Raw genomic sequence first — 23,192 nt, 5'->3', positions numbered from 1 at the left:
CTATTGTTCTAAAAATGAATGGAAGTTCACAAAAGAGTGCTCAATAAGTTTTACTCCATTAACTGAGAAGAACCTGTACAGACTGTAAACACAGTAGAGGATAGATTAGGCTGCCACCAGATAGCATTTGTCCTGGCTAGTCAGAAGCCACGCGAGTCTTTGCTAGTAGTAAGCCAATAGGTATGAACTAAAACATTTTATAAAATTTATCAGAAACTCTGAAACATAAATTGCAAACAATTTAAAACAAAAGAAAGAAATTACTCTAAAACAAGGGGAAGTTATATTGATTATTCATGATAACAGAAACTAGGCATGTGACTTTGCATACATTAATGGTCATACTGAAAAACCTATTTTTGTAAGCATTTCTCCATTTTTGTAACCATTTTTTGAAATGACCTGGATATTAAAGTAAGGGAGATGCTGAAGTATGTAACTGCAGCAGCAAGATGTACAAGTAACAACCCAGTTTGAATACAAGGGATGCCAGACTTCTCTGTACCAAAATCAACAGACTAATATGGAATGGTTCCCTGAAGTTTAATAAAAAGAACCTGAACTACTGTTTTAATAAGTGCTAGTTTTAAAACCCAGGTTTTCAATATGAAACATAGGAAATATACTTGTATAAAAAGGAGGAATGCAGGTACCCAGGTTTGCTTGAGAAAAAATAGCAAAAAGTAAACTTTGCAGTGCTAACAGAAGCAATTCATTTCAATGTGCACACATGCTCATAAATGGATTTCAGCCATTGAGTTTGCCTGCTACTCAACTATGCTAAAACAAGAATGACAAAATAGGTATTTGCTTTCAATGCTATACAATAGGAGAGTTGAGCAATGCAAACCAAACAAAGATTTCTTTCTTTGCAAGTATGTCACAAGAAGTACCTCTCTTGTACAGGTTTAAGTGTATTATTCCTATTTTACGGTGTACAGTACAGCTAGTCAATCTCATAACAGCACAAAAATTATGATGGAAGGTCACATAAACAGGTTCAGGAACCACAGCGCACCTTTCTACAGCAAGAGGAGAGATCAAGATATAAGGATATAAAAATTCTTGGAAAAAAAGAGAAATCAAACCCAAACTTAAGAGAGTAAATAATGGGTGGTACACAAATTAGTACATCTCCCTGTCAGAATAGTTGGTAAGTCTTACTAGTGGAGTTGCAACGTATGAAAAAAAAAAAAATTACTAAAAGGCAGGAACATATGCTATGTATTCTAGGTTATCATTATCTGTCCAAAAGAGTTTAGAGGAAGAGTAATTGGGCACACAAATAGTACAACACGTTTCTAATACAGGGCGCAATTAAAAGAGTTTTAAAAATGTCAGCAAAAGAGCAAGAGTGACCACAGTACATTTGCCATCTCGGAAAGCATACTTCTAGTTTGTTCGTTTAATGATTTATCCATTAGTGACATCATGACCAAACTATACCCATATCTATAAAATAAAATACATGGATGAAGCGCACTCCCCCCTTCCCCCCCCAAGACATTTCCTTTTAAAATTTGTTTTAAAAAATGATACAATGGCAAACATTTCCATTAGCAAACATTACTGCTAAACATTTTCATCCTTAGACTTTGTGCGGTAAAAAACCTCTTTTTTTGTGAAACTGTTATATATTGCATGTTTGCACTGGATGGAGTCTTCTTCAGGAACAAGTTGTAAGTAAACAGGTGATTCTGTCTTGGCTCAGGAGATCCAGATAGCTGTGCAAAACAAAAGAAAGCAACTGAGTACTATTGAACTATTACACATCAGCATATATACATATACACATACACATACACACATACATGACATAGATCATCTGCTAATAATAGTTTGATAACAAAGGCAGAGATATCCCATCCCAAGTTTTTTTCCCCCTGAGAATACAAACATACCTATTTTATATTCACACACCAAATTTCATTGAATAATTGAAGGGTCTTTAAAACTGGGCTTTTGATTATCTGAAACATACTAATTGCCAAATACAATAGAACAGGTGTGTGTGTGTGTGTGCACACACACACACACTTTTCTCTCAAGTCAAGCGTCCACAATTATCCTTATTCTGTTCTCTCAACTTAGTGGTTTATTTGCAGATGTTTCATTACCAAACATTATCAGTGCAAGTGAATGGAGTTTGCTTCCTATTTATATACAATAACCTGCCCTATAAATGATGTTGGGAATGTGGTTTTCTCTTTGGTAGTTCCTAGATTATGGTATTCCTTGATTAGGGATCTTTCTGCTTGACTGTTTGCCTAGTGTTAATCCATATTTATATGCCAATGCATTTTTAAAAACAGAAGCAACATGTGAACAAATGAGATTTAATAAGCTCATTTCATTCCTATTCTTACCTTAGTTTGAATTAGTGCTTTACAAGTGCTAAGGTTGAATTTGTCAACACTGGAATCTTCATTTTCTCTGTTAGTTTTTTCCAAAATACTGCCCTTAAATTCTGGAACAGCCTGATAAACAAGAATCATCATGTAAAGAACTTTATTTAAAACTGTGGCTTTAAAACCAATTTCATTGTATTTAAGTACAATGACAATAAAGATTATATTTATACTTATTGTATCATGCATTGTGTGAATCATCTTGATATTACATTGATCCTATATTGGGCCCTATAAACTAGAACCTTCAAGCTGAAGCACTGCCATTGTGAATTTCACAATCTTGTAAAGCACAGGCAGGAAGTAGCTGCACAATTGCAACATTGGGAAATACAGAAAATTTCATTAGAAGACAAAAAGGGGAAACCAGAGACATGATTGCATTAGTGGCAATTTGGAGTAAAACCACCTCTGGATCTTGGAGCCTGACATCCAATCATTTTTAGAAATAAAATTATTTCCCAAGTAATCTTCATAGAAAGGTATTGTTTTGCTCTTCCTTATGTTTTTAGGAAAATACCAAAATATGCAATTTTCACGTTTTCTCCAAGCACATTCCTCAAGAGAATATTACATTACAACATAAGGGCTGAATTCATATATAATGTTACATGCCCAAAACACAACTGCTATGTTCATATAAAATACCCAAACAAGCTTTACTTATATGGTTTATTTCAAAGTATATATATGCCACTTCAGTGGACATCCAGTTTGGTAGTGGCTAAATGCTGAACTAGAAACCAGAAGACAGCATATTCCCTTCCTTTAGGCATAAAAGCCAACTGAATGACTCTGGATCAGTTTCTCCGCCCAACCATGTCACAAAATTGTTAAGGGAAAAAAGAGAGGCGTGAATATTACCGTATTTTTTGGAGTAGAAGACGCACAAAAAACGGGATGTTTTTTGCCTCCCAGCAGCGCTCTACAAGCCTCCATAAGGCTATGCATGCAATTCTTTTGACAAAAAATGGGCCCGTTTTTTGCTTGTTTCCCCCCTCCCAGGAGCACTCTGCAAGACCCCCCCCCCAAGGCTATTCATGCCTTTTGGGGGGGGAAACAGGCCTGTTTTCATTAAAAGCGGGCTGTTTTGGGGAGGTTTACAGAGTGCAAAAACTTTTTCCCCCTTCTGGAAAGCTCTTTAACTGATTGATGAGAATTACATTGATGAAGGGCTGTGCCAGCAGAAACAAAGTCTTAGGTGCTGCAAATTGTCCGCGATTTCCTTCTCCAGCACATGGATAAATACACCTGGAAACATCTACCTACCTACCTTCTCTCACTCTCCCTCCCTCCCTATCTACTATATTTCCCTCCCTCTCTCTCTATTTCTCTCTCTCTATCCCTCTACCTACCAACCTACCTACTCTCCTATCTACTGTATTTCTCTCTCCCTTTCTATTTTTCTCTCTCTATCCCTCTACCTACCTACTGTATTTATCTATCTCTATCTCTCTATTTCTTCCCCCCCCCGCTCTTTCTCTACCTACCTAGTTACCTAACTTCTCTCTCTCTCTCCTTACCTACCTACTGTATTTCTCTCTCTTTCTCTCCCTTTCTATCCCTCTATCTACCTACCTACTTTTTTTTAATTTGCCTCTTCAAAACCCTGGTGCATCTTATACTCCAGTGCATCTTATACTCTGAAAAATATGGTATGTACATATTGTACACTGCCTTGAAGTGACCAAAAACAAAAGTGGGATAAAAATCTAATAATAAATAAGAATTCGTAGCATATATACATCTCTAGCAGGTTAAACAACAGCAATATTCAATCATAATGAATGCCACTGTTCCAAGAGAAACTATACTAGAGAATGTTTGCTGTACAGTAGCATTCAAGATGGGTAAATATTCCTGTTGTTTTAAACTGCTAACCACACTGCAAGTAGATGATATCCATGTCATTCCCTAGTAGCATGTTAGGACAACCAGATGTTAATATCCTTCCTAAATTCCAAAAGTACTGCTTTAAAACCTAAGAAAAGTACTATTTTATGGGAGAGAGGCAGCAATGGAAATTGTTTTGGGGGCTCTGATAAGATAACTCTCTAGGAGTACATACTGAGCCCTCTGATTTTATTGAATAGGCAGATAACATTGGGCACAGGTGGTCCCAAAGACACCCGCTCCTAAACCATGTAAATCTTTATAGTGTCATGACTAGCTCAGACTCTGATGAGGAAACTGACAGCAAGCAGCCAGAATTACCAGATGAACTGCCTCTTGGGTAATTGCAGGGAGAGAGGACTGTGCTGCCTAGTAACCAGGAGTCTCAGCTGCTGGTCTTGGAAAATGAGAAATCTGAGCTGCTACACCATCCCCAGAGCAAGATCTCACTGTGTGGAGAGCAGAGCAAAGGCGATCTGTGAGGTTTCTTGTAAGAAAGGAATCACACTCTTTCAAATGAGCAACATTGGGGTTGCTTCTCTTTAAGAAGAGCAGCAAGCTCAAGTCCTCAGCTTATTAACCTAGTCTCTGTGTGCCTTGCTTTTCATCTTGAAATCTTGCGACTGTGACTCTGCCCCAGACTGGCTGACAACTCTGCTATGACATTTTGACCCTTGGACCACTTTTGTCTCTGCTATCCCCTGCTTGAGACAAGCTTGCTGGACTTTGGGGCATGTGATGTCTTGGCTGTGTGTGTTTGCATACTCATTTCCTTTGATGCTCATTTGAGAACTTGCTAGTAAAATTTCCAAATCTTACTAATTTCCAAATCTTACTGTGGCCCAAGACAGGAGACATAAATACAGAAATAACCATCAACACCCTAAATGTAATTGAAATCCCACCAGATTTCTGAAAATAGTGGTGTTACATAGACAAAGCGTTATTACCAGCTTTAAACATCTTTTGAATAACAAACTAACAGAGTTGGAAGGGACCTTGGAGGTCTTCTAGTCCAACACTCTGCTATATCATTTCAGACAAATGGTTGACCAATCTCTTCAGTGATAGAGCATCCACAACTTCTGAAGGCAAACTGTTCCACTGGCTGATAGTTCTAAACTATTAGGAAATTTCTCCTTAGTTCTAGGTTGCTTCTCTCCTTGATTAGTTTCCATTAGTTCTTGTCCTGTCCTCAGGTGCTTTGGAAAATACCATGTTTCCCCGAAAATAAGACAGGTCTTATTTTCTTTTGACCCCTGAAATAAGCGCTTTGCCTTATTTTCGGGGAAGTCTTATTATTTTTGAGGTGCAGGAGGCGGCGAGCGTGGTCACCTCATGGCTGCTGCTGTGTTGCAATATTTTCAGAGAGGCTTATTTTCTGGGGGGAGGCTTATTTTAGTGCATGCGCTCAACAGCCCGATTGGGCTTATTATCCAAGAAGATCTTATTTTGGGGGAAACAGAGTCGCTTGAAATGACTCCATGATTTTCATTTCATTTGAGTCCAAATTATGCAGTACTTTTTATACATAATTTTAGGAGAAGGAGCAGTGTATATAGACTCAGAATGTCTACAAGCAGAGGCCTGAAACCTCTGATCTTTCACCTGTTAAGTTAGCTCTGCCACCACACAGTTCAATAAATAACACCAGCTGTCTAGACTTCTAATTTTTTGAGAGGAACACAAAGTTCCTATCCCAACCATCAACTTTTAACTTTACTGAACTATCCACAAATTCCAGTATTCATTTTGTAAAAAAGCAAAGAAGTCTGATATAAACTTTAATGTTTTAGTTCTGTAAATCTATGGAAACATACATACAGGATATTTTCTAACAAGTGAAATGTGAAAATTCCATTGAACTGTAGCCTTATAGCCTAGTATTTATTAAGATTGAACACAAATACTATGACTGTTCTAGAAAATATTACAGAACACTACCTTTTGATTAGCATTGATTCCAAGCACAGCTAAAAGATTTTCTTGACAATGAAATTCATTTCGATGGCATCTTAAATCAGAAGGGCTATTGCACTGAATAAGAGTTTTCCATAAATTTGCTGAGTCAAGGCTTTAAAGGAAACACAATTCAGATTAATACAAGGTAAATATCCACCATATTTTTTGTTTGCATTCCAGATCAGCTCTATAAAGATAGCAAACATATTGCCCATGCTTAGTTATATATTGAGTATATGAGCTCTTACTAAGCAGAAGACACAGATCGTGATTAACTAAATCAAAAGACCATTAACATTTCATTCTATGTTGCTTAAAAAATAATCACACATAAAGCCCCTTTCAACAAATCCAAATTTATAAAGGGATATAAGATTCTAAAATTCTTAGTAATCTTGGGAAAACTAAGACAAAATAATATAAAACCAATACAAATTAATCAAATATGTGGATCTATTATTTGGGGTTTGTTGCTTTGAAACAAGTAAATAAATATTAAGAAGACCCTTGTGTGTCTGCTTCTTTGCCTACATATGAATTTATTTTAGTTTACGGTATTTTATAAATTATTCCTGATAACATACAATCCCAATAAGTCAATATATTCATTCCTGGCAAAGATAATTAACATCCTGTTTTTTTCCTTTTTTAATTCTTAAGTTTTAAACTATACTATAATGTCCATTTGCCTCTCCAAAAAAAGGGGGAAATAAAAAAAAATCTCCTTTGTAAATTTTAACAATCATCAAATCCATGTCAAAATTTGATTTTTCTCCAATTTCCACAAACATTTCACAAAAGGCTTCTAACTATAGATGAACCAGTGATTGTTCTCTCAAGAGGGCCATTAAACTAGCTATTGTTGCCAGTTCTGTCATCTCTATTAGCCATTCCTATATTGTACATATCATAGGATCATTCCAATGCTGGGGATGTAAAAGTCGTCCTGTTTTTATCATATATAACAAAAAACGATGTGACACTCCCCACCCCATTTTTATCCATAAAGCTTAATAAAAAAAGTTTCATGTCTGAATTGTAGATTAATTTTCAATATTTTTGAATTATATTAATAATGTCAATCCAATATTTCTTAGCTCTTTTGCACGTTCATCAAAGGTGGTAAAAGGTTCCTATTAGAGTTTTATACTTCCAGCAACTGTTTGGATATCCTTTATAGCTTTTAGCTAATTAATCTGGGGAATCTGTTTCTCGAAGCCTTTTCTTCTTTTAAACCAATTGGGTATTTGTGAGGATCATTACGGTACCCATATTTTGCCTAAAGAGAATAGGTATAAAATGCCACCATAACAAACAATTTTCTTGATATGTTTTAAAATAACTATTGATTTAGATGGCTATCTCCAGTCTATTTTATCAGTTAAAAACTCTAAAAATGATGGATGAATGATTATATGTCAAATAGTTTATTTCAAATACTTGCCTTATCCATCACTGTGCAACTTAGAAAAATAAAAAAAGTTCTGCTTCTGCTTTCAAGAAATGAACTGAAATGGAACATTACAAGGCTACAACTGCAAAATGCTAATCTAAAACCTTTGAAGGAATGGCGAGTAGAAGTTCTAGATTTGGCAGGAAAGTGCAAGTACTTTGAAGATGTCTATAGCTACAACTAGAATTTTAATAACTGATTTTAAATCATTTCCAAAAAATATCAATGCCCAATAGCAATAGCACTTAGACTTATATGCCGCTTCACAGTGCTTTACAGCCCTCTCTAAGCGGTTTACAGAGTCAGCATATTGCCCTCAACAATCTGGGTCCTCATTTTATCCACCTCAGAAAGATAGGAGGCTGAGTCAACCTTAAGCCTGGTGAGATTCGAACTGGCAAATTGTAGGCAGCGGCAGTCAGCAGAAGTAGCCTGCAATATGGCATTCTAACCACTGCGCCACCACAGCCCAAGAAGTATACCTACCCTATTTTTCAGAGTTTAAGACGCACCGGAGTATAAAACACACCAAAGTTTTGAAGGGGCAAATTAAAAAAAAAGATTTTGCACTCTGCAAACCTCGCAAAAACGGCCTATTTCCCCCCCCCCCCAAAAAAAGGCATGAATAGCCTTTAGGGGGCTTGCAGAGTGCTCCTGGAGGGTGGGGGGCCAAAAGTGAGCAAACAATGGACTGTTTTTTGTGAAAACGGGCCCACTTTTCATTTAAAAAAGGGCATGGATAGCCTTTAGGAAGCTTACAGAGTGCTCCTGGCAGCTGGGCCATTTTTTGCTCATTTCTGCCCTCCTCAGCCCCCATAAACTCTCTAAAAGCTTCCTAGAGGCTATGCACAGCCATTTTGGTGAAGGGGAGGGGTTTTGGGAGGCAAAAAATGCTGTGTTCAGTGTATTAGACGCACCCAGATTTTCAGCCTCTTTTTTGAGACAAAAAGGTGAGTCTTATACTCTGAAAAATACGGTACTTGGTGAAATCGGGGCACAGTTTAACTACTATTTTGGAAATAAATATATTCCCTTCTACAAACAGGTGACACAATTCAGATGATACTAAAGTAAATTAGGATTTTTCCAGTAAAGTTGCCCTTATGAAGAATCAGAGAAATGTACTGATCAGAGGAATCTGCTAGCTAGGAATCAATCATCAGTGCAAAGAGGCTACCACTGACACCTGCAACAGATGCAAACCTAACACGCAATCAAGAGAAAATATTGCTTAATGTAACAAAAATAAAAAGTAGCCATGATATGCTAATTGCTAGCAAAAAAAGTTTGAAATCTGTATTAAGGCAATATATTTAGCAAGCCAATTAAAAGTCCCAAAAATCGCACAAAACCTTTCAAGCTCCTCAGCATATTTAATCAAACAAAACAGTAAATAAAAAACATGAGTACAGTTATAATGTTAATATCTTATGCTAATAGTAAAAATTTATATTTAAAAGGATATAATAAAGGAGAGGCTTGCACATAGTCAACTGAACCCTCACAAATGCAGCTATAGCTTCAGGTACCCTCTCTCAATCTCTCTTGATTGCTAGGCAAATCTATCTCAATTGCGGGTGAATCCAATAAGTAACAAAAGAACCAGGTGTGATTGATTTTCCCTGTTTAAAAGATAACTTAGATTATTTATTTAAGATTCTCTGCATTATAAGTAAAATGAACAAATTACAGGAAATGGAGGTAAAAGAAAAACTAAATGGTTTTTAAAAACTAGGAATAATTTTAGAATGTATACTGGATTAAAAAAGACAAATAAAAGAGACATTGTTTTATAATTTGTATAACTGAAATGTTATTTTTGAAAAAGTATACCCCCAACTACAGTGGTACCTCAATATTCATTGTTCATTGGTTCCAGGAGGTTTGGTGAGTACCAACACATTTTTTCCCATAAAGAACAACATAGTGAGTCACAAGGCTGCCGACACTGACAAGTTCTAGCTTGTGCATCAATGTACCAAACAAACGATGAGTACCAGGACAAAATTTTCACATCAAAATGTGTTGAGTACCAAATTCAATGAGTTTCAAAGTAGTTGAGTACTGCAGTACAACTGTACTGATGAGTCTTCCAAAGGTGCTTTTTCAAGAGGCAACTGGACTTTCTGGTTTTTTTTTTAAGACGTTTCGCTTGTCATCTAAGAAGCTTCTTCACCTCTGTGTCAATCTAATAAAATATTGCCATTTGATCAAGACAGTATTGACATTCATTCATTGGCAAGAAAAGGAGTATTTGTTGAGAGCATTCCTCATCCCTTATTGTAAGATACAATGCTCTACTGCTATTGAGGGTCACCAGGAAACTAGAAAGTTGAAGGACAACACACTTCAAGCTTATATATCAGCTAAGGAGGTGTGACTTTGAGGCAGTCATTCCATCAGCTCAATCCACCTCACAGGGTTGTTGTTATGGGGAAAATGGTAGGAGATAGGTTGTTTGGCTATTGTGTGCTGCCTTGAGTTATTTGTAAAGAAATAATAAAGACAGGATACAAATCTCGTTGTTTTCCAGCAAGAATACAAGTGAAGAAAAAATGGCTCAACCAGTGAGATATTCAGATAACTCTCTACTTTATTCTGACTTGTGTGATTTTTCTATTTAGTTTTTAAGACTTCATTATCCAAGCACCTTTGAGAAAGAAATGTCTGAAAATTGGGTTAAAATAACAGTAAATAAACAAAACACCCTTCCAGTTTTTAAATGAAATTAAAATGTGCTAATTTTAAATTCTTGTCCTAATACTACATTTATTGGCATCTTTAGAAGGCTGATCTTCTTCCATAAATGCATGCATTTATCAATGACAAAACAAATCTTACCAAGTTTGTTTCTCTGTACATTCGGGAATATCTGCATCCCGTCTTTCTGGGTGAAGTAGTTGCTTCAATGTACTTATTTTATCCAAGCTTTCTGCTGTTGGGATTTCAGGAAAACTCTGTTTAAAAGTCTCTTCAGATCTGATGACAACCTAAAGAAAGTATATAGTGCAAGAATGCAGCAGCATGTTGACTGATACAGAGGCAAAACAAAGTTTAATTACGGTAAGTTTAAAACCTAGAGGTTATTCCTGCTTCTCCATAGAAAACTTTCTTCTACAAATCTGCAACAGTGAGACTCATTTCAAAAATTTTAAAGTTATGTGGATTCCCAAATAACTATTCAGGAGAGAGAAAAACATCCAAAAAATCTAATGTACCATGGGGCCAACAATCCAGCATTAACTTAAGTTTCTCATTCTTCAGCAAAATGTATAGGATTTCTATAGGATGCTATAGAAATAATTTAGTCACATTCTCATCTAATGACCGCTGTTTTACAAAATAACCCTCTATACCAGGTTTGATGTATTTTTCAGCAAAAATTCTTGTATGTAGGCAATTATTTTTCTCATAGAACTACAACATTGTCTGTAAATCAGGCTCAACTTGACATACTTATATTCTTGGTATTTTACTAAGGTATAAGTACAATTAATGGTTTCCCTGCTAGGATTTTGGCATCATTTTTCCTTTTAAATCTTCTCCACTTTTCCTTCATTTGCCACCAAACTGTAGTTTTTATATTTCTATGTTTTATTCCACTAGGCTTTGTTTCTACTATTGTTTTAATAAGAAAAGACTTCTCATTTCCCCTTATTATACTCAAGAACATCTTGGATTTTAGAAAAAAGACAACCATACTTCCAAATGCAAAATTCAGAATAAGTATGTGTAGTGTATAAATGGAGCTAAAAAACCCAATTTTGCATATACATCGAGTAAAGCCTGGAAAAAGGTTTTAGAGTTATGGAGGAAAGCGTCATAAAGACTTTGATTCAGTATGTACTGTGTTTTTCGGAGTATAAGACGCACCTTTTTCCCTCAAAAAAGGGCTGAAAATCTGGGTGTGTCTTATACACTGAATACAGCATTTTTGTCTCCCGAAACCCCACTCCCTCCACCAAAATGGCCGTGTATAGCCTTTAGGAGGCTTTCAGAATGCTCCTGGGGGCTGAGGAGGGCAGAACTGAGCAAAAAATGAGGCATTTTTTGCTCAATTTGCCCCCTCCCCTGCAGCCCCCAGGAGCACTCTATAAGCCTCCTAAAGGCTATTCATGCCCGTTTTTGCGAGAAATGGCCGTTTTGGAGAGGTCTGCAGAGTGCAAAAACTTTTTTTAAAAATTTGCCTCTTCAAAACCTTGGTGCGTCTTATACTCCAGTGAGTCTTATACTCTGAAAAATACGGTAGCTGAGAAGTTAACAAATTCCACACCAGGGATCCTTCAGCAAGGGATGGTAGCCTTGCAAGTACAGTAGGTGGTTCCACCACAAAACCGCGATGCCCTTATCCGCGCCGACATAAGGGCGGAGGCAAATCTGCGGCGTCCGAAGCGCTAATAAAAAAACGACCCTACCGCCGCGACAACAGCGCGGTGACAGAAGGGCGTTCTACATGCTTCGTTCTTTGCCTCCAAAGGTAGCCCTCCTCCTCCAGCTGACAGCGGCAGCGGGCACGGGGCAAAGCGGGCTGCCCAGCAGCAGCAGCCCGCGGGAAGGGTCCAGCACAGCCGCGGGGGGCATCAGGAAGCGGAGGAGGACGTGGCAGCGGCGGCGGCTGAGGCTCTCCCGGGCCGGCGAAGCGGGCTTGCCCGGCAGAGGCAGGCTGCCCTCTTCTTCCTCAACAACATCTCCTTGGACGGGCGGCCTGCGCCGCCGGCGCCTCCCCCGGAGGAAGAGGCAGGGCGGGCGGCGGCGGCTGAGGCTCTCCCGGGGCCGGCGAAGCGGGCTTGCCCGGTGGCGGCGGCCGCCCATCCAAGGAGATGTTGTTGAGGAAGAAGAGGGCAGCCTGCCTCTGCCGGGCAAGCCCGCTTCGCCGGCCCCGGGAGAGCCTCAGCCGCTCCCGCGGGCTGCTGCTGCTGGGCAGCCCGCTTTGCCCCGTGCCCGCTGCCGCTGTCAGCTGGAGGAGGAGGGCTACCTTTGGAGGCAAAGAACGAAGCATGTAGAACGCCCTTCTGTCACCGCGCTGTTGTCCCCGCGGTGATGACGCGCGATGATGACGTCGCGACTTTAGTGACGCGATTTAATCTCCGCTATTTTGCGTAGCGCGGTTTTGTCGTGCCACGCAGTAGGTGCTATTCTTGCAATTTTGTAGGAGGCTCCAGTTTAAGGAGATCCTTCTTTTCCTTAAAAACTGTGGCTTTCAAGGGACTGTGAGAAGAACACCTACTTGCAGACGAGGCTGCCTCTGTAGGAAAGGAGAGCTTCACATCAGATTGACTGGGTGTCTCTCTCAAAAGCTGCAAAAACAGAAAGCTGGGTGCTATCGGTACCAAGCGGTTCCAGCAGCCTCTGCAACCAGCCTGAGGCTTCCTTGGGTGGCTGAAGACCGAGTTAGAAGCAAGCCCAAGGCCTGCAAGCCCAAGGCCTGCAAGCCCAAGGCCTGCAGGGATCCAAGGGGTGGGACGTGGAGTACAAGGTACCTCCAGGAGGTGAGGGAGGTCTTGGAAGACCTGAGGCAGGTGAACTGGCCTAGTCCTAGTCCTCCCCAACCCTGAGACCATATGCTCTGCAGAGACCTTGGGGAGAGCAGAAGATCATTACATAAAGGGGTAAAGGTGTTCACATCGGTGACTCACTTAACAACCTTCATGACTAGCAACCGCAATAAGCATTCTACATTACAGCCCTAATTCAAGGACTACCTGTATACATATGAGTTTATGTATATTTTCCAGATTAAGGAAGAACAATGATTTATCACACCTAGCTCAGAGTTGTGCTATGCTAGCTATGCAGAAAAGTAAAATAAAAAACAGGTACGCTGAATTGCATCATAACCTAATATGCTGCCTTAGTGCCAAATGACAAAACTTAATGTCTGTATTATAAAAAATAAAGATCAGTATTATACAGTGTGAAACATGAGACGAAAAGAAAGGCAGCTTGATCAGAAAATTGATTGGTCTTATCAATATTTACCTTCTGTGTAGCTTTAGCAACTGTTTCTTTTTCGTATCCAACTGCTTTGGAAAGAACTTGTCTGAATGAGGTAGTGGAAGGAGTGTCACTGATATCCATACCGTTTGTATGTGACACCTTTTCATTTATCTTTTCCAAAGGTTCTGGAATGTTACTTAAGTTCACCAGTTTGACCTCACTGAAACCTTCAAAATCACCCCAGGTATTGCTGGATTCCACTGTGTTGATATCCTGAGGCATCTCCAGCGATCCTTCATCAATTGTTCCATCATCACTCTTGCTGTGAGTTTTTTCCTGAACCAGTTCCATTTCTACGGATGCATCCAGATTTCCATTTTGGTTTAAATAATGGCTTCCGGTTCTACAGCTGTACTCACTTGGTGAAGTGGCATGCTTCTCTGTAGAGAGAGCTTTTAAACATGACTGGTTTTCACCTACACTACTACTCATTTGCAGTAAATTCTGCCCTTGCATTTTAGCTGCTGTAGCAAGGAGGAGTCACTTATTAACATCAACAAAAATGTTATTGGGATACAATAAAGCCATTAACATTAAAAGGTACAGTGAAGCACTTCATTTTATCTTGAATAGTTTGCAATAATGTTGCTAAGCAAACCAGCATGCCTTTGGTACCTCCTAAGCCATCAACAATGCCCGTTTTCAGTCTTGCATCAAATCCAGATTTCAGTCTGCAAAAGAAGGGTTATAAATGAAGACCCTCTGATAATAAGCTGAGTAAGGTTCACAAAATATAAGCTGTCAGGCAAGAGAAATGTTCATGCTTTGTCAAATAAATTCCAATGTGCTTAAAAGCTTTTTTTAAAAAGCCTTAACCTACAGGAGACGAGGTCTATGCAACTTGCTTTGCAAGTAGTCCTTGACTTACCACAACTGGGACCAGGATTTCCATTCAGTGATAAAGTCATTAAGTGAGTTATATCCAATTTTACATATTTTTTTGGTCATGATTGTTAAGTGAATCATGTTGTTTGCATGTTTGAGGTCCTCCGGGAAGTTCATAAACGGCAATAACATGAATAAGGGATGCTGCTACCATCATAAAATCATAAATACGTGACAGTTGCCAAGTGCCTAAATTTTGATCACATAATGGTGGGAATGCTGCAAGGATCATAAATGTGAGGACCAATTTCAAGTCATCTTTTTCAGCACTGTTCTAACTTCAAACAGTCATTATACAAATGGCCATAAGTCTAGGACTACATATGTCCAAGATAGTTTTTGTATAGATGTTTTCAGAAGGCTTCAAGCAAATAAATGCTTGCATAAAACGTGCTTACTCCTGTCTTTAAACATCAGTTTAAATACCCAGAGTGTTTTTCCTTGCAGAGGAAAAATATGCTAAAATTAACAATTAAATGGTTTTATAATAATTTAATAGATTATATTTGTAGGTAACACTAAATTTTTTGATATATCTTTTGCAATTTATGTATTCATCATGTAGGTTTTTTTTAAAGACAAGAAGGAAAACCTTTATCTGCTGAATAATTCAAATAATTCTTTGCACATTACTGCACTTTAGTGCAAAATAATCTACAGTTTGATGATAAGAAATTCATACTTAAAAACGAGCTCCAGTGCATATTGCAAAGAACCAAATCTGCTTCAAATGCTTGCTTGACCTCTTGCCTAAACAGTCCCTAAATCACTTTTAAAAATATCTCACGTGTTTATACAAGGCAATTTTAAATATTTTGACATTCTTTGTGCATAGCAATAATTTATCCATTTGAAAAATGTCCCAAAGATATGATAAACAGAAGCTGTCTCAAACAGAACAGAGTGTTCAATTTTAAATTGTAAGTCAGATTAAAATGTAATCATAATATGCAATTGGTGTAGTGGTTACGGCACCATGCTGGAAACAAAAAAAAATTGAGTTCTAGTCACGCCTTCAGTCCAAATCCAGCTGGGTGACCTTGGGTGAGTCACAAGCAGGTGGTTTGAAAAAACCTTGTCAAGACAAACTAATCCAGGAAATCACCAAAAGTTAACAATAACTCAAAGGTACATGCACACAGAGAGGGTGGGGAGGAAATGATAGAAAGGAATTGAATTATACATTATATATTACATATTATGTAATTATGTGTATATAATATGTATTGTAGGAAATCACCTTACTTTCACTGCAATTTACACTTTCAGTACTTTTATTTCACACTAAATTGGTTAAAGATTACCACATACGGTTCATTCTGGGAAGACTTCATTTCTAAATCTCAGTTTGAAACATTGTGTGCAGAGTATTCCTATTATAAAATCCAGTAAATCCTTCTACTGATATAACTACTATCTTTCTTTCAGGAAGTAAAAAATAAATGCCACACCCTCTTCTCAAAATCTTCTGTGTATCATTGAAACAGACTAGAGGAGTGTTTCTCAATTTTGGCAACTTCAGGATGTGTAGACTTCAATTTTCAGAAGTTGCCATGGTTGAGAAACAGTGAAAGAAACTCACAACAAATATTGAAGGTGCAAAGAGGTCTATGGAGGGAAGCAACACTCAATTTCTTATTTTTTGGTGATTAAAGTAGTTCCGCCATAGGAAGACTGCATTTTTCATATTTACATAGAATTGTCTGCTGAATGGGACTTGATTTCTGTAAACAACACTGCAGTCCTTGCTACCTAGGATAATTTTCTACTAAAGAGAAAACTATATTTCATCGCATACATTCTATAAGGAGGAATTTGGAATAGCAGTAGTGCTTAAAGAACTAATATCACCAAACAAAGTATGTATGAGGGTGTGTTCCCACATATCTTTGTATTAATTAGATCGGAGAAACAATGGTTCAAATATTTTGCTTGGTTGTTTTGCTGGAAGCTTGATGTTTATTTTAATCCAGTTATTGTGCTTTATTCAATAAACTATGGTTAGGCTAATTACAGTTTAGTACAATGGGAAAAATATGTAATAAGTTAAGATTCTTTAGGAACAAGTCAGTTGTACTCATTCTGAAGGATGTATTTAGAAGATAACTGGGCTAATATATAATAAAAGATATGATCTAGAAAATTAAAGAGATTAGTAACATACTTCTTAGTCTATATGATTTTGAAAGCTAGCATTGCTATGTTTATTTGTATTTTTACATGATGGAACGTACTCATTACTCTGAGCACAATAGCTATTCAAATCTAGACATCGGATTTACAGAAATAAAATTGAATAAAAAGAAGAGAAGTGTTTCCAAACACTCTCCAAAAATGCACTGAAAAATTTCAACTACTTAAGGGTAAGTACCTTTTCTGAGCTGGAAAAAAGGCTTAATCCAGTCAATTCACAGACCTGCCAATTATTCTAACAATAATCTAATATGAAACAGTACTCTAGCTGTGTGTTGCACACATTAATCACATTCTATTAAGTATTTTCAACATTCTTCAGTGACTGGATCTGCAACAAACCATAATTCTTTCATATCCGCAGGTCTTTTCCTTCGCAGTACACGAAAAAAATGGTATTAATTATACAAATAAAGACAGCTTTTCACTGCATTAAACCATATCTGATTTGTCTGGTTCTGATTTAACATGGCTCAGACACTGAATTCTTAGTATAGCAGTATACATAAATCAGATCAGTTTATTTCATTCAACAACCCTCTCAATATTTGGTTCTGGGATAATGAAACACTTTTTCAGCTCAACATATTTCAGTGGCTATGCTTTAAAAATTTTCAACCAAATTACTAGGTGTTTAATGATGATATCATTCCCTTATAGACACACAGAACACTGTAAAGTATAAATGAATCCAAGGATTATCAACAATGTCAAATAACAGTTTGGCAACTTGCAATGACAAAAGTGTTTTCAGTGGAAAAAAAGAAAGGTATCTGCTATCACTGTTAATAACAAGCTCTAAGGGGTGTCAAACAGGCAACCCATAGGCCATGCCCACCCCAGCTCCCCGAAGGGAAAAAATGTTGCAATACATGTGATGGCAACATGATGCTATGAGTTTGACACTCATGCTCTAAGACAATGTTGGAGAATGTTTCTTTGCCTTGGAGCATTACTAATTTATACCATCAAGCAGCAGATATCAGGTGGGAAATTAGCATATCTTCATTTTAAGAAATAAACGTATAGAAGATTATATATAATTTTTTTTGGGAATGTCCAATGAGCTAAAGGTTAATTTGAATTAACAAAAACCTCACACAATTATTCATAAAATATTTGTGTATGAAGTTAAAAATTCACAGTAAAAAAAAAATCTTAAAAATTGATGTTACCTCCAAAAAACATGAAAGTTTCCTTCCAGCTTAGATATCAATCCCGCTGTTTGTTACTCAGGAAGCAACACATTCTTTTATAAAGTAGCACCTACTTTACATTGGAGGTGTTAACAACTGTGAATTAAAGTAGAGCATGGTGGGTAGATATGCAGAAATCTGTACTAAAATAAAACCAGTGTGATCTTACCAATGTGCGCTACCAGTCACATGGAGGAATGCTTTCTTAATAATAATTCATACTACTTTAAAAAGTCAGAGAACAATATAATGCAAGTTTCTATCTTGGGTAAAAACAACATCTTGCCTAACAAAATTGAGGGAAGCTGAAGGAGGGGGGGGGGAAGACGATGAATAAAGTGGTTAGACAGAATCAGGAAACCACTGCAGTGTCACTTTCAGATGTGAACTGAAATTCCATCCACTCTAGCCACCTTAACCAGTGGTGAACAATTACAATAACTGCAATCCAATAACATATGGAGGGCTACCTCTTTAAATGGGTAGAGCTTTTTCTTTAGAGGTTTTTTAAAGTCATACCATGCTATATGGGGACTTCTGGAGGCCTTCACATCTTAAAGTTACTGAGACTGAGAAACACTGTTCTATACTCTCTTGGCTGTGGACACTATGTCTGTGGACACTAAACTAGGAGACAAACAATGAAAACAAAAACATGTTGAATTAACTAGAAAGTGTTAATTTCATAATTATGAATATGTATTGAAGAAGTTTTAATGGTCAATACTTGATCATTTAATGTAGGCTAGATTTAGTAATTCTTTTAGGATTTGCAAAGTAGAAAAGCAACCATTGATTTTTAAAAGAAACACAAAAAGCATTCTGTTAATGAGTGCATTTTAATTCTTGAGGGTATAGAATTGAAAAGCTAAAAATACAGCAGCTATAAAAGGACCAAAGCGTCTCCACTCACCCAGATTATATGTCCACAAAGGCAGCAATTTTCTTTTCTAGTGTTATTGTTTACTGTAAAATTCAGTTGACTTCAGAATATGAATTAAATTCTCAGAATTTGCTATCACTTCTATCTGCAAGCTGCCCATAGATTCTTCATCAAATAAAATTCTTTTTTTAAAAGAAGTTATGTACATGCACCTTATCAGAAACTCAGTTTAATACACAGCACAATCCATACCAGAACACATTATGTTTAAAATATTGTTCATGCCACAAGCCAATGTGGACAAACTCCAGTAAAGAAAGGTGAAATTATAAGGAAATCATGCATATATAATCAAGCTAAAATAGGTTTTCCCTCAAATACTGTGCTAATATTGGAGGGGGGATGTACCAGAAATATGCACTTGTTCCCTGTGGTATCATCAAGATAGCACATGATTATATCGTATAAATGCTGAATATACAAGAATTCAGAGTAGCAGGCCTGAACCCAAAAGTCAGGATCGGAATGCTAAGGCAGCTCCCAATCTATTGGCTAAGGTATAAGCTATTCGTCCAAAACCAAGGCTGCTTTATGGATAAAACGAGGAAATAACAAACCACGTCGATCTACGAGGGTTGGGGAAGAAAGTCTTAAAATGTCGCTTCGCTAAGTGTCTCGCACTCACCGATGCCCAAATCCCTTCTTCCTGACAACAAGCCTCCCATCTCTCCTATCCTCCCGTCTCGCTTGTCATCCCCAACAGCCGTTTCCCTCTCGAAAGGCGCTCGGGCTCTCGAGCTGAAGAGGCGGCCGGGTTCCAGAATACCAAAGCTGAAGGGAACGGCGACAAGAAACACGGCGGAAAACAGTCACGACTCTTTCCAGGCCTTACCTGCTCCAGCCCGCGTTACCTGCCTCCCCACCCGGCGGGGGCCCGGCGCCGACTAGAACGAAGGCGGAGCGGGGAGAACAGCAGGTGCCGGTTTGTGCAGAGGGAGAAGCCGGATTGGCTGATTGAGCTAAGAAAGGGGCGGAGCTAGGAAGGTACATGCGGTTCCTTGGACAACCCGGAGAAAAACAAGAAGGCTCGGCGAGGCTCGGCCTGCGACGCGCGTGAATAAAAAAAGGGAACGAGCGGAGGAGCAAAGATATGAAAGCAAAGCCGGCTGAGTTGACTCTTTCGGGGGCGGCGATTTCTCCCTTTGTGGTCTACCAGCTGCCTTGTCATAGAGAGGAAAAGTAACGCGTACCTATTAAAAAAATATTGCAAGACAGAATGGATTCTTTCTAGCTTCCCCAGTTGTCTCATTCAAGAGCTAGTGTTTTAATTCTCTGGCGGAAGACACCGCTGGGGCTTTCTTTCGAGGGTCACCCACCAAACAGAGGGCTTTTTCTGAGTTGTTGTTATTCTTTATTTACTTTATTCACTAAACATGAAACTCCGTCAACTGAACATTCAAAAATTCATCACAAATACTATTGACTGGTGCTAATGGTTGCTATGGATTGCTGCCAGCGTCCTGGGTATCAACCAAGTATCTTCTTAAAATATAAGATGTTCCTAGAAACACAGTTTTTTGCAGTACTATGCAGGAAGCTGCAATTTCTTTATGTGTTTTGTAAAATTCTTGGATGATGATGATATTAGTATTAGTATCATAGTACAACCCTGAGTGAGGTTATCACCTTCTCTTTTAGTTTATTTCTGTTTCTTTTTGAGGATTCCAACCCCCCCCCCAACTAAAATCAGGACAATCAGAGCTGAGCTGCAAAATCTCAGAGTAAGGCTAAGTGGCAGCAGAGAGATTTAGAACCGCCCCCCATTATTTTCATACACTTCATTCCTTTTTTGGGGGGGAGGGGTTACGATTGGATTGCTAGCTAGAGGAATCTGGAAGTTGTCACCTTTATTAACAGTATTTCTTGACCTTGGCAACTTGGAAGATTTGTGGACTTCAGCTCCCAGAATTCCCTAGCCAGCATGCTGTTGAAAGTTGAAGTCCGCGCATCTTCGAGCTCCTAAGATCGAGAAAACACTGCTCTATTGTTTTTGGCCACAAAGAATGAGCTCATGTTCAGAAAATGTTCCAGGGGGGCGTGGCTTCCCCAGCTGATTCTTTAGCTCTATGGCAACCTTGGGGTTGCTTATGTCAACCGGCTTCAATAACAAAGAAATGTCCATAATCAAATTCTAAACTTTAAAGGAGCTGTTTAGGCAACCTAGAACATCTTTCCTTTTTTCAGGGACTCAGATTCAAGCACTATATCCCCAACATCAAATATCCCCTGTGCTTGAAAATATCTAGTGAAGGGAAGATTACAGTCTTCCTCAGGAACTGATTCTGCTGTCAAACTGCTCCCCCAGATGGTTTGGATTTTTCCCACCTAATTTTAGTCAGAATCTCATTTCTGTATCTTTAAGTCCATCATTCTGTATGCTCATAAACATATGCTATTAGCTATTTGTGGACCTTGTAACACCTTTTCTAGTGTCTATAAAGTAAAATTGAACTTCCCCAGCTCCTTTAATTTCTCTCTATAGGATTTATGTTTATCTTTCTTTGACATAGTTCCAGTTTCTGATTTCTAAAAGTATAGCTTCCAGAACTGATACAGAACCCAATATAGAACCAAACCAACACAAAATTAAAACAGCTTCAAAATGAAATGAATACATTAGAGGCCAGGCATTTCTTCAGTTCAATTATCTCACATCTAGAATTAAAAGCAAAGAAGCTCCAGAGCTAGGAACCCCAAAATCTACAGCTACTCAGTGACCTGTTCTCCCCATCCTTTCAGCCCCCTCACTCGCAGCCCAACCCACCTCACAGGGTTGTTGTTGTGGGGGGGGATAGGAAGAAGTAGGAATATTAAGTATGTTTGCCGCCTCCAGTTATTTAAAAATAATAAAGACAGGATTTAAAAAGCACCTTCTCTCCTCAACAGTTTTCAATCATTGGGAAAGAAACTTAACAACATCTCTTGGTCAGCCTAGGATGGGGTAGTAGAGTAATGTTTCTTAAGGTATAGTCTGAGGATTCCTGGCGAGTCCCCCAAGACCTTTTCAGAGAGCCACAAAATTATTTGCCAGATATTGCAGGTATTTGTAAAAATGTAAAACATTTTCATTCTTTTTACAATCCATGACATTTTTCATGAAAAATATTTAAACTATTATATATAATAGTTTTAATGTTATTCATAATTATTCAACAAATGCTTGCATGAAAACATCCATTTTCATTTTTAATACAGTAAATATCAGTAAATACGATATACATGAACAAAAGCTCTTTGGGGTCCTCCATAATTATTAAAAGGGGAAGAGTTCCTAGCAGCAAAAATTTAAGAAATATTGATTTAGAGCAGTGTTTCTCAACCTTGGAGACTTTAAGTCCTGTGGACTTCAACTCCCAGAATCCCCCAGCCAGCTCTCACTGGCTGGGGAATTCTGGGAGTTGAAGTCCACAGGACTTAAAGTTGCCAAGGTTGAGAAACACTAATTTAGAGGAGTATGAGGTAGCTTTGAAGAACATATGCAGCAATACATAAACATCAACTCAAACCCAAAAGATAGGAAGCAAGTTTTTAAAAAAAACGATTGGCCCACCTCGACTATCTTCAGTACAACTTACAACAGTTCATTGTGACCATTCGAAGTTACAATGACACTGAAAGTAGTAACTTACGACAATTTTTCATTTATGACCAATGTAGCATCAACATGGTAACATGATTTACATTCGGATGCTTTACAACTGACTCACATTTATGATGTGTCTTGGAACCCTTTTTGTGACCTTCTGACAAGTAAAGTCAATGGGGAAGCCAGATTCACTTACCAGCCATGTTACTAATTTAAGAACAACAGTGATTCACTTAACAAATGTGGTGAAGAAAGTCATAAAATGAGGCAAAACTCACTTAATAGATTTCTCACCAAACAACATAAATGTTGAGGTCAATTGTGGTCATAAGTTGAGGACTATCTGTATAAGAAGGCAGGAAAGAGAAACTTCCAGGCTTTCAAGATTTGGTTATTATTGCCTCCAGTACATCAATGAGGTAGAGTTCCAATATTTTCTTGTGATACCTGTTTGCTGACCTGATCTGCCTTGAAGGTCTGATATCTTGAAAGCCTGACAGTTACTTTTTCCTTTTCTCTTATACCCAAGAAAGTCAAAGTAGGCCAATTTTGAACTGTTAACACACCTTTCCTTTCACATTCTGACTAGCCCTATGGCTTAAAGAGTTTCACTCATAACAAAGCATTCTTCTTTCTCTTAAGCATAAACTGTGATCAAGTGGCCCAGGAGTTTTGA

The 23,192-nt window shown here is 38.1% G+C and overlaps 1 protein-coding gene across 2 annotated transcripts; it reads right to left on the bottom strand.

Moving 5' to 3' along the window:
• Nucleotides 1-37: 37 nt before the first annotated feature.
• CLBA1 (clathrin binding box of aftiphilin containing 1) lies at nucleotides 38-19,816 on the bottom strand. 2 transcript variants are annotated; one of them, XM_014073280.2, is made up of 6 exons: nucleotides 19,763-19,816; nucleotides 13,696-14,384; nucleotides 10,558-10,706; nucleotides 6,246-6,375; nucleotides 2,367-2,477; nucleotides 38-1,724 (listed from the first exon to the last, which is right to left on the bottom strand). In XM_014073280.2, the coding sequence occupies exons 2-6, from the start codon at nucleotides 14,167-14,169 to the stop codon at nucleotides 1,557-1,559; spliced, it is 1,032 nt and encodes a 343-aa protein (XP_013928755.2). In that variant the 5' UTR covers nucleotides 14,170-14,384; nucleotides 19,763-19,816; the 3' UTR covers nucleotides 38-1,556. The 2 variants fall into 2 exon arrangements, with proteins under 2 accessions (XP_013928755.2, XP_087583278.1); XM_087727152.1 differs by lacking the exon at nucleotides 2,367-2,477.
• Nucleotides 19,817-23,192: the final 3,376 nt, after the last annotated feature.

Source organism: Thamnophis sirtalis, unplaced genomic scaffold (genome assembly GCF_051295495.1).
Source record: "Thamnophis sirtalis isolate CommonGarterSnake01/CBP01778 unplaced genomic scaffold, rThaSir2_p1.2 scaffold_1, whole genome shotgun sequence".
NCBI lineage: Eukaryota > Metazoa > Chordata > Lepidosauria > Squamata > Natricidae > Thamnophis > Thamnophis sirtalis.
The sequence above is the reverse complement of the archived record's forward strand: the minus strand, read 5'-3'. Positions and strand labels throughout refer to the sequence as shown.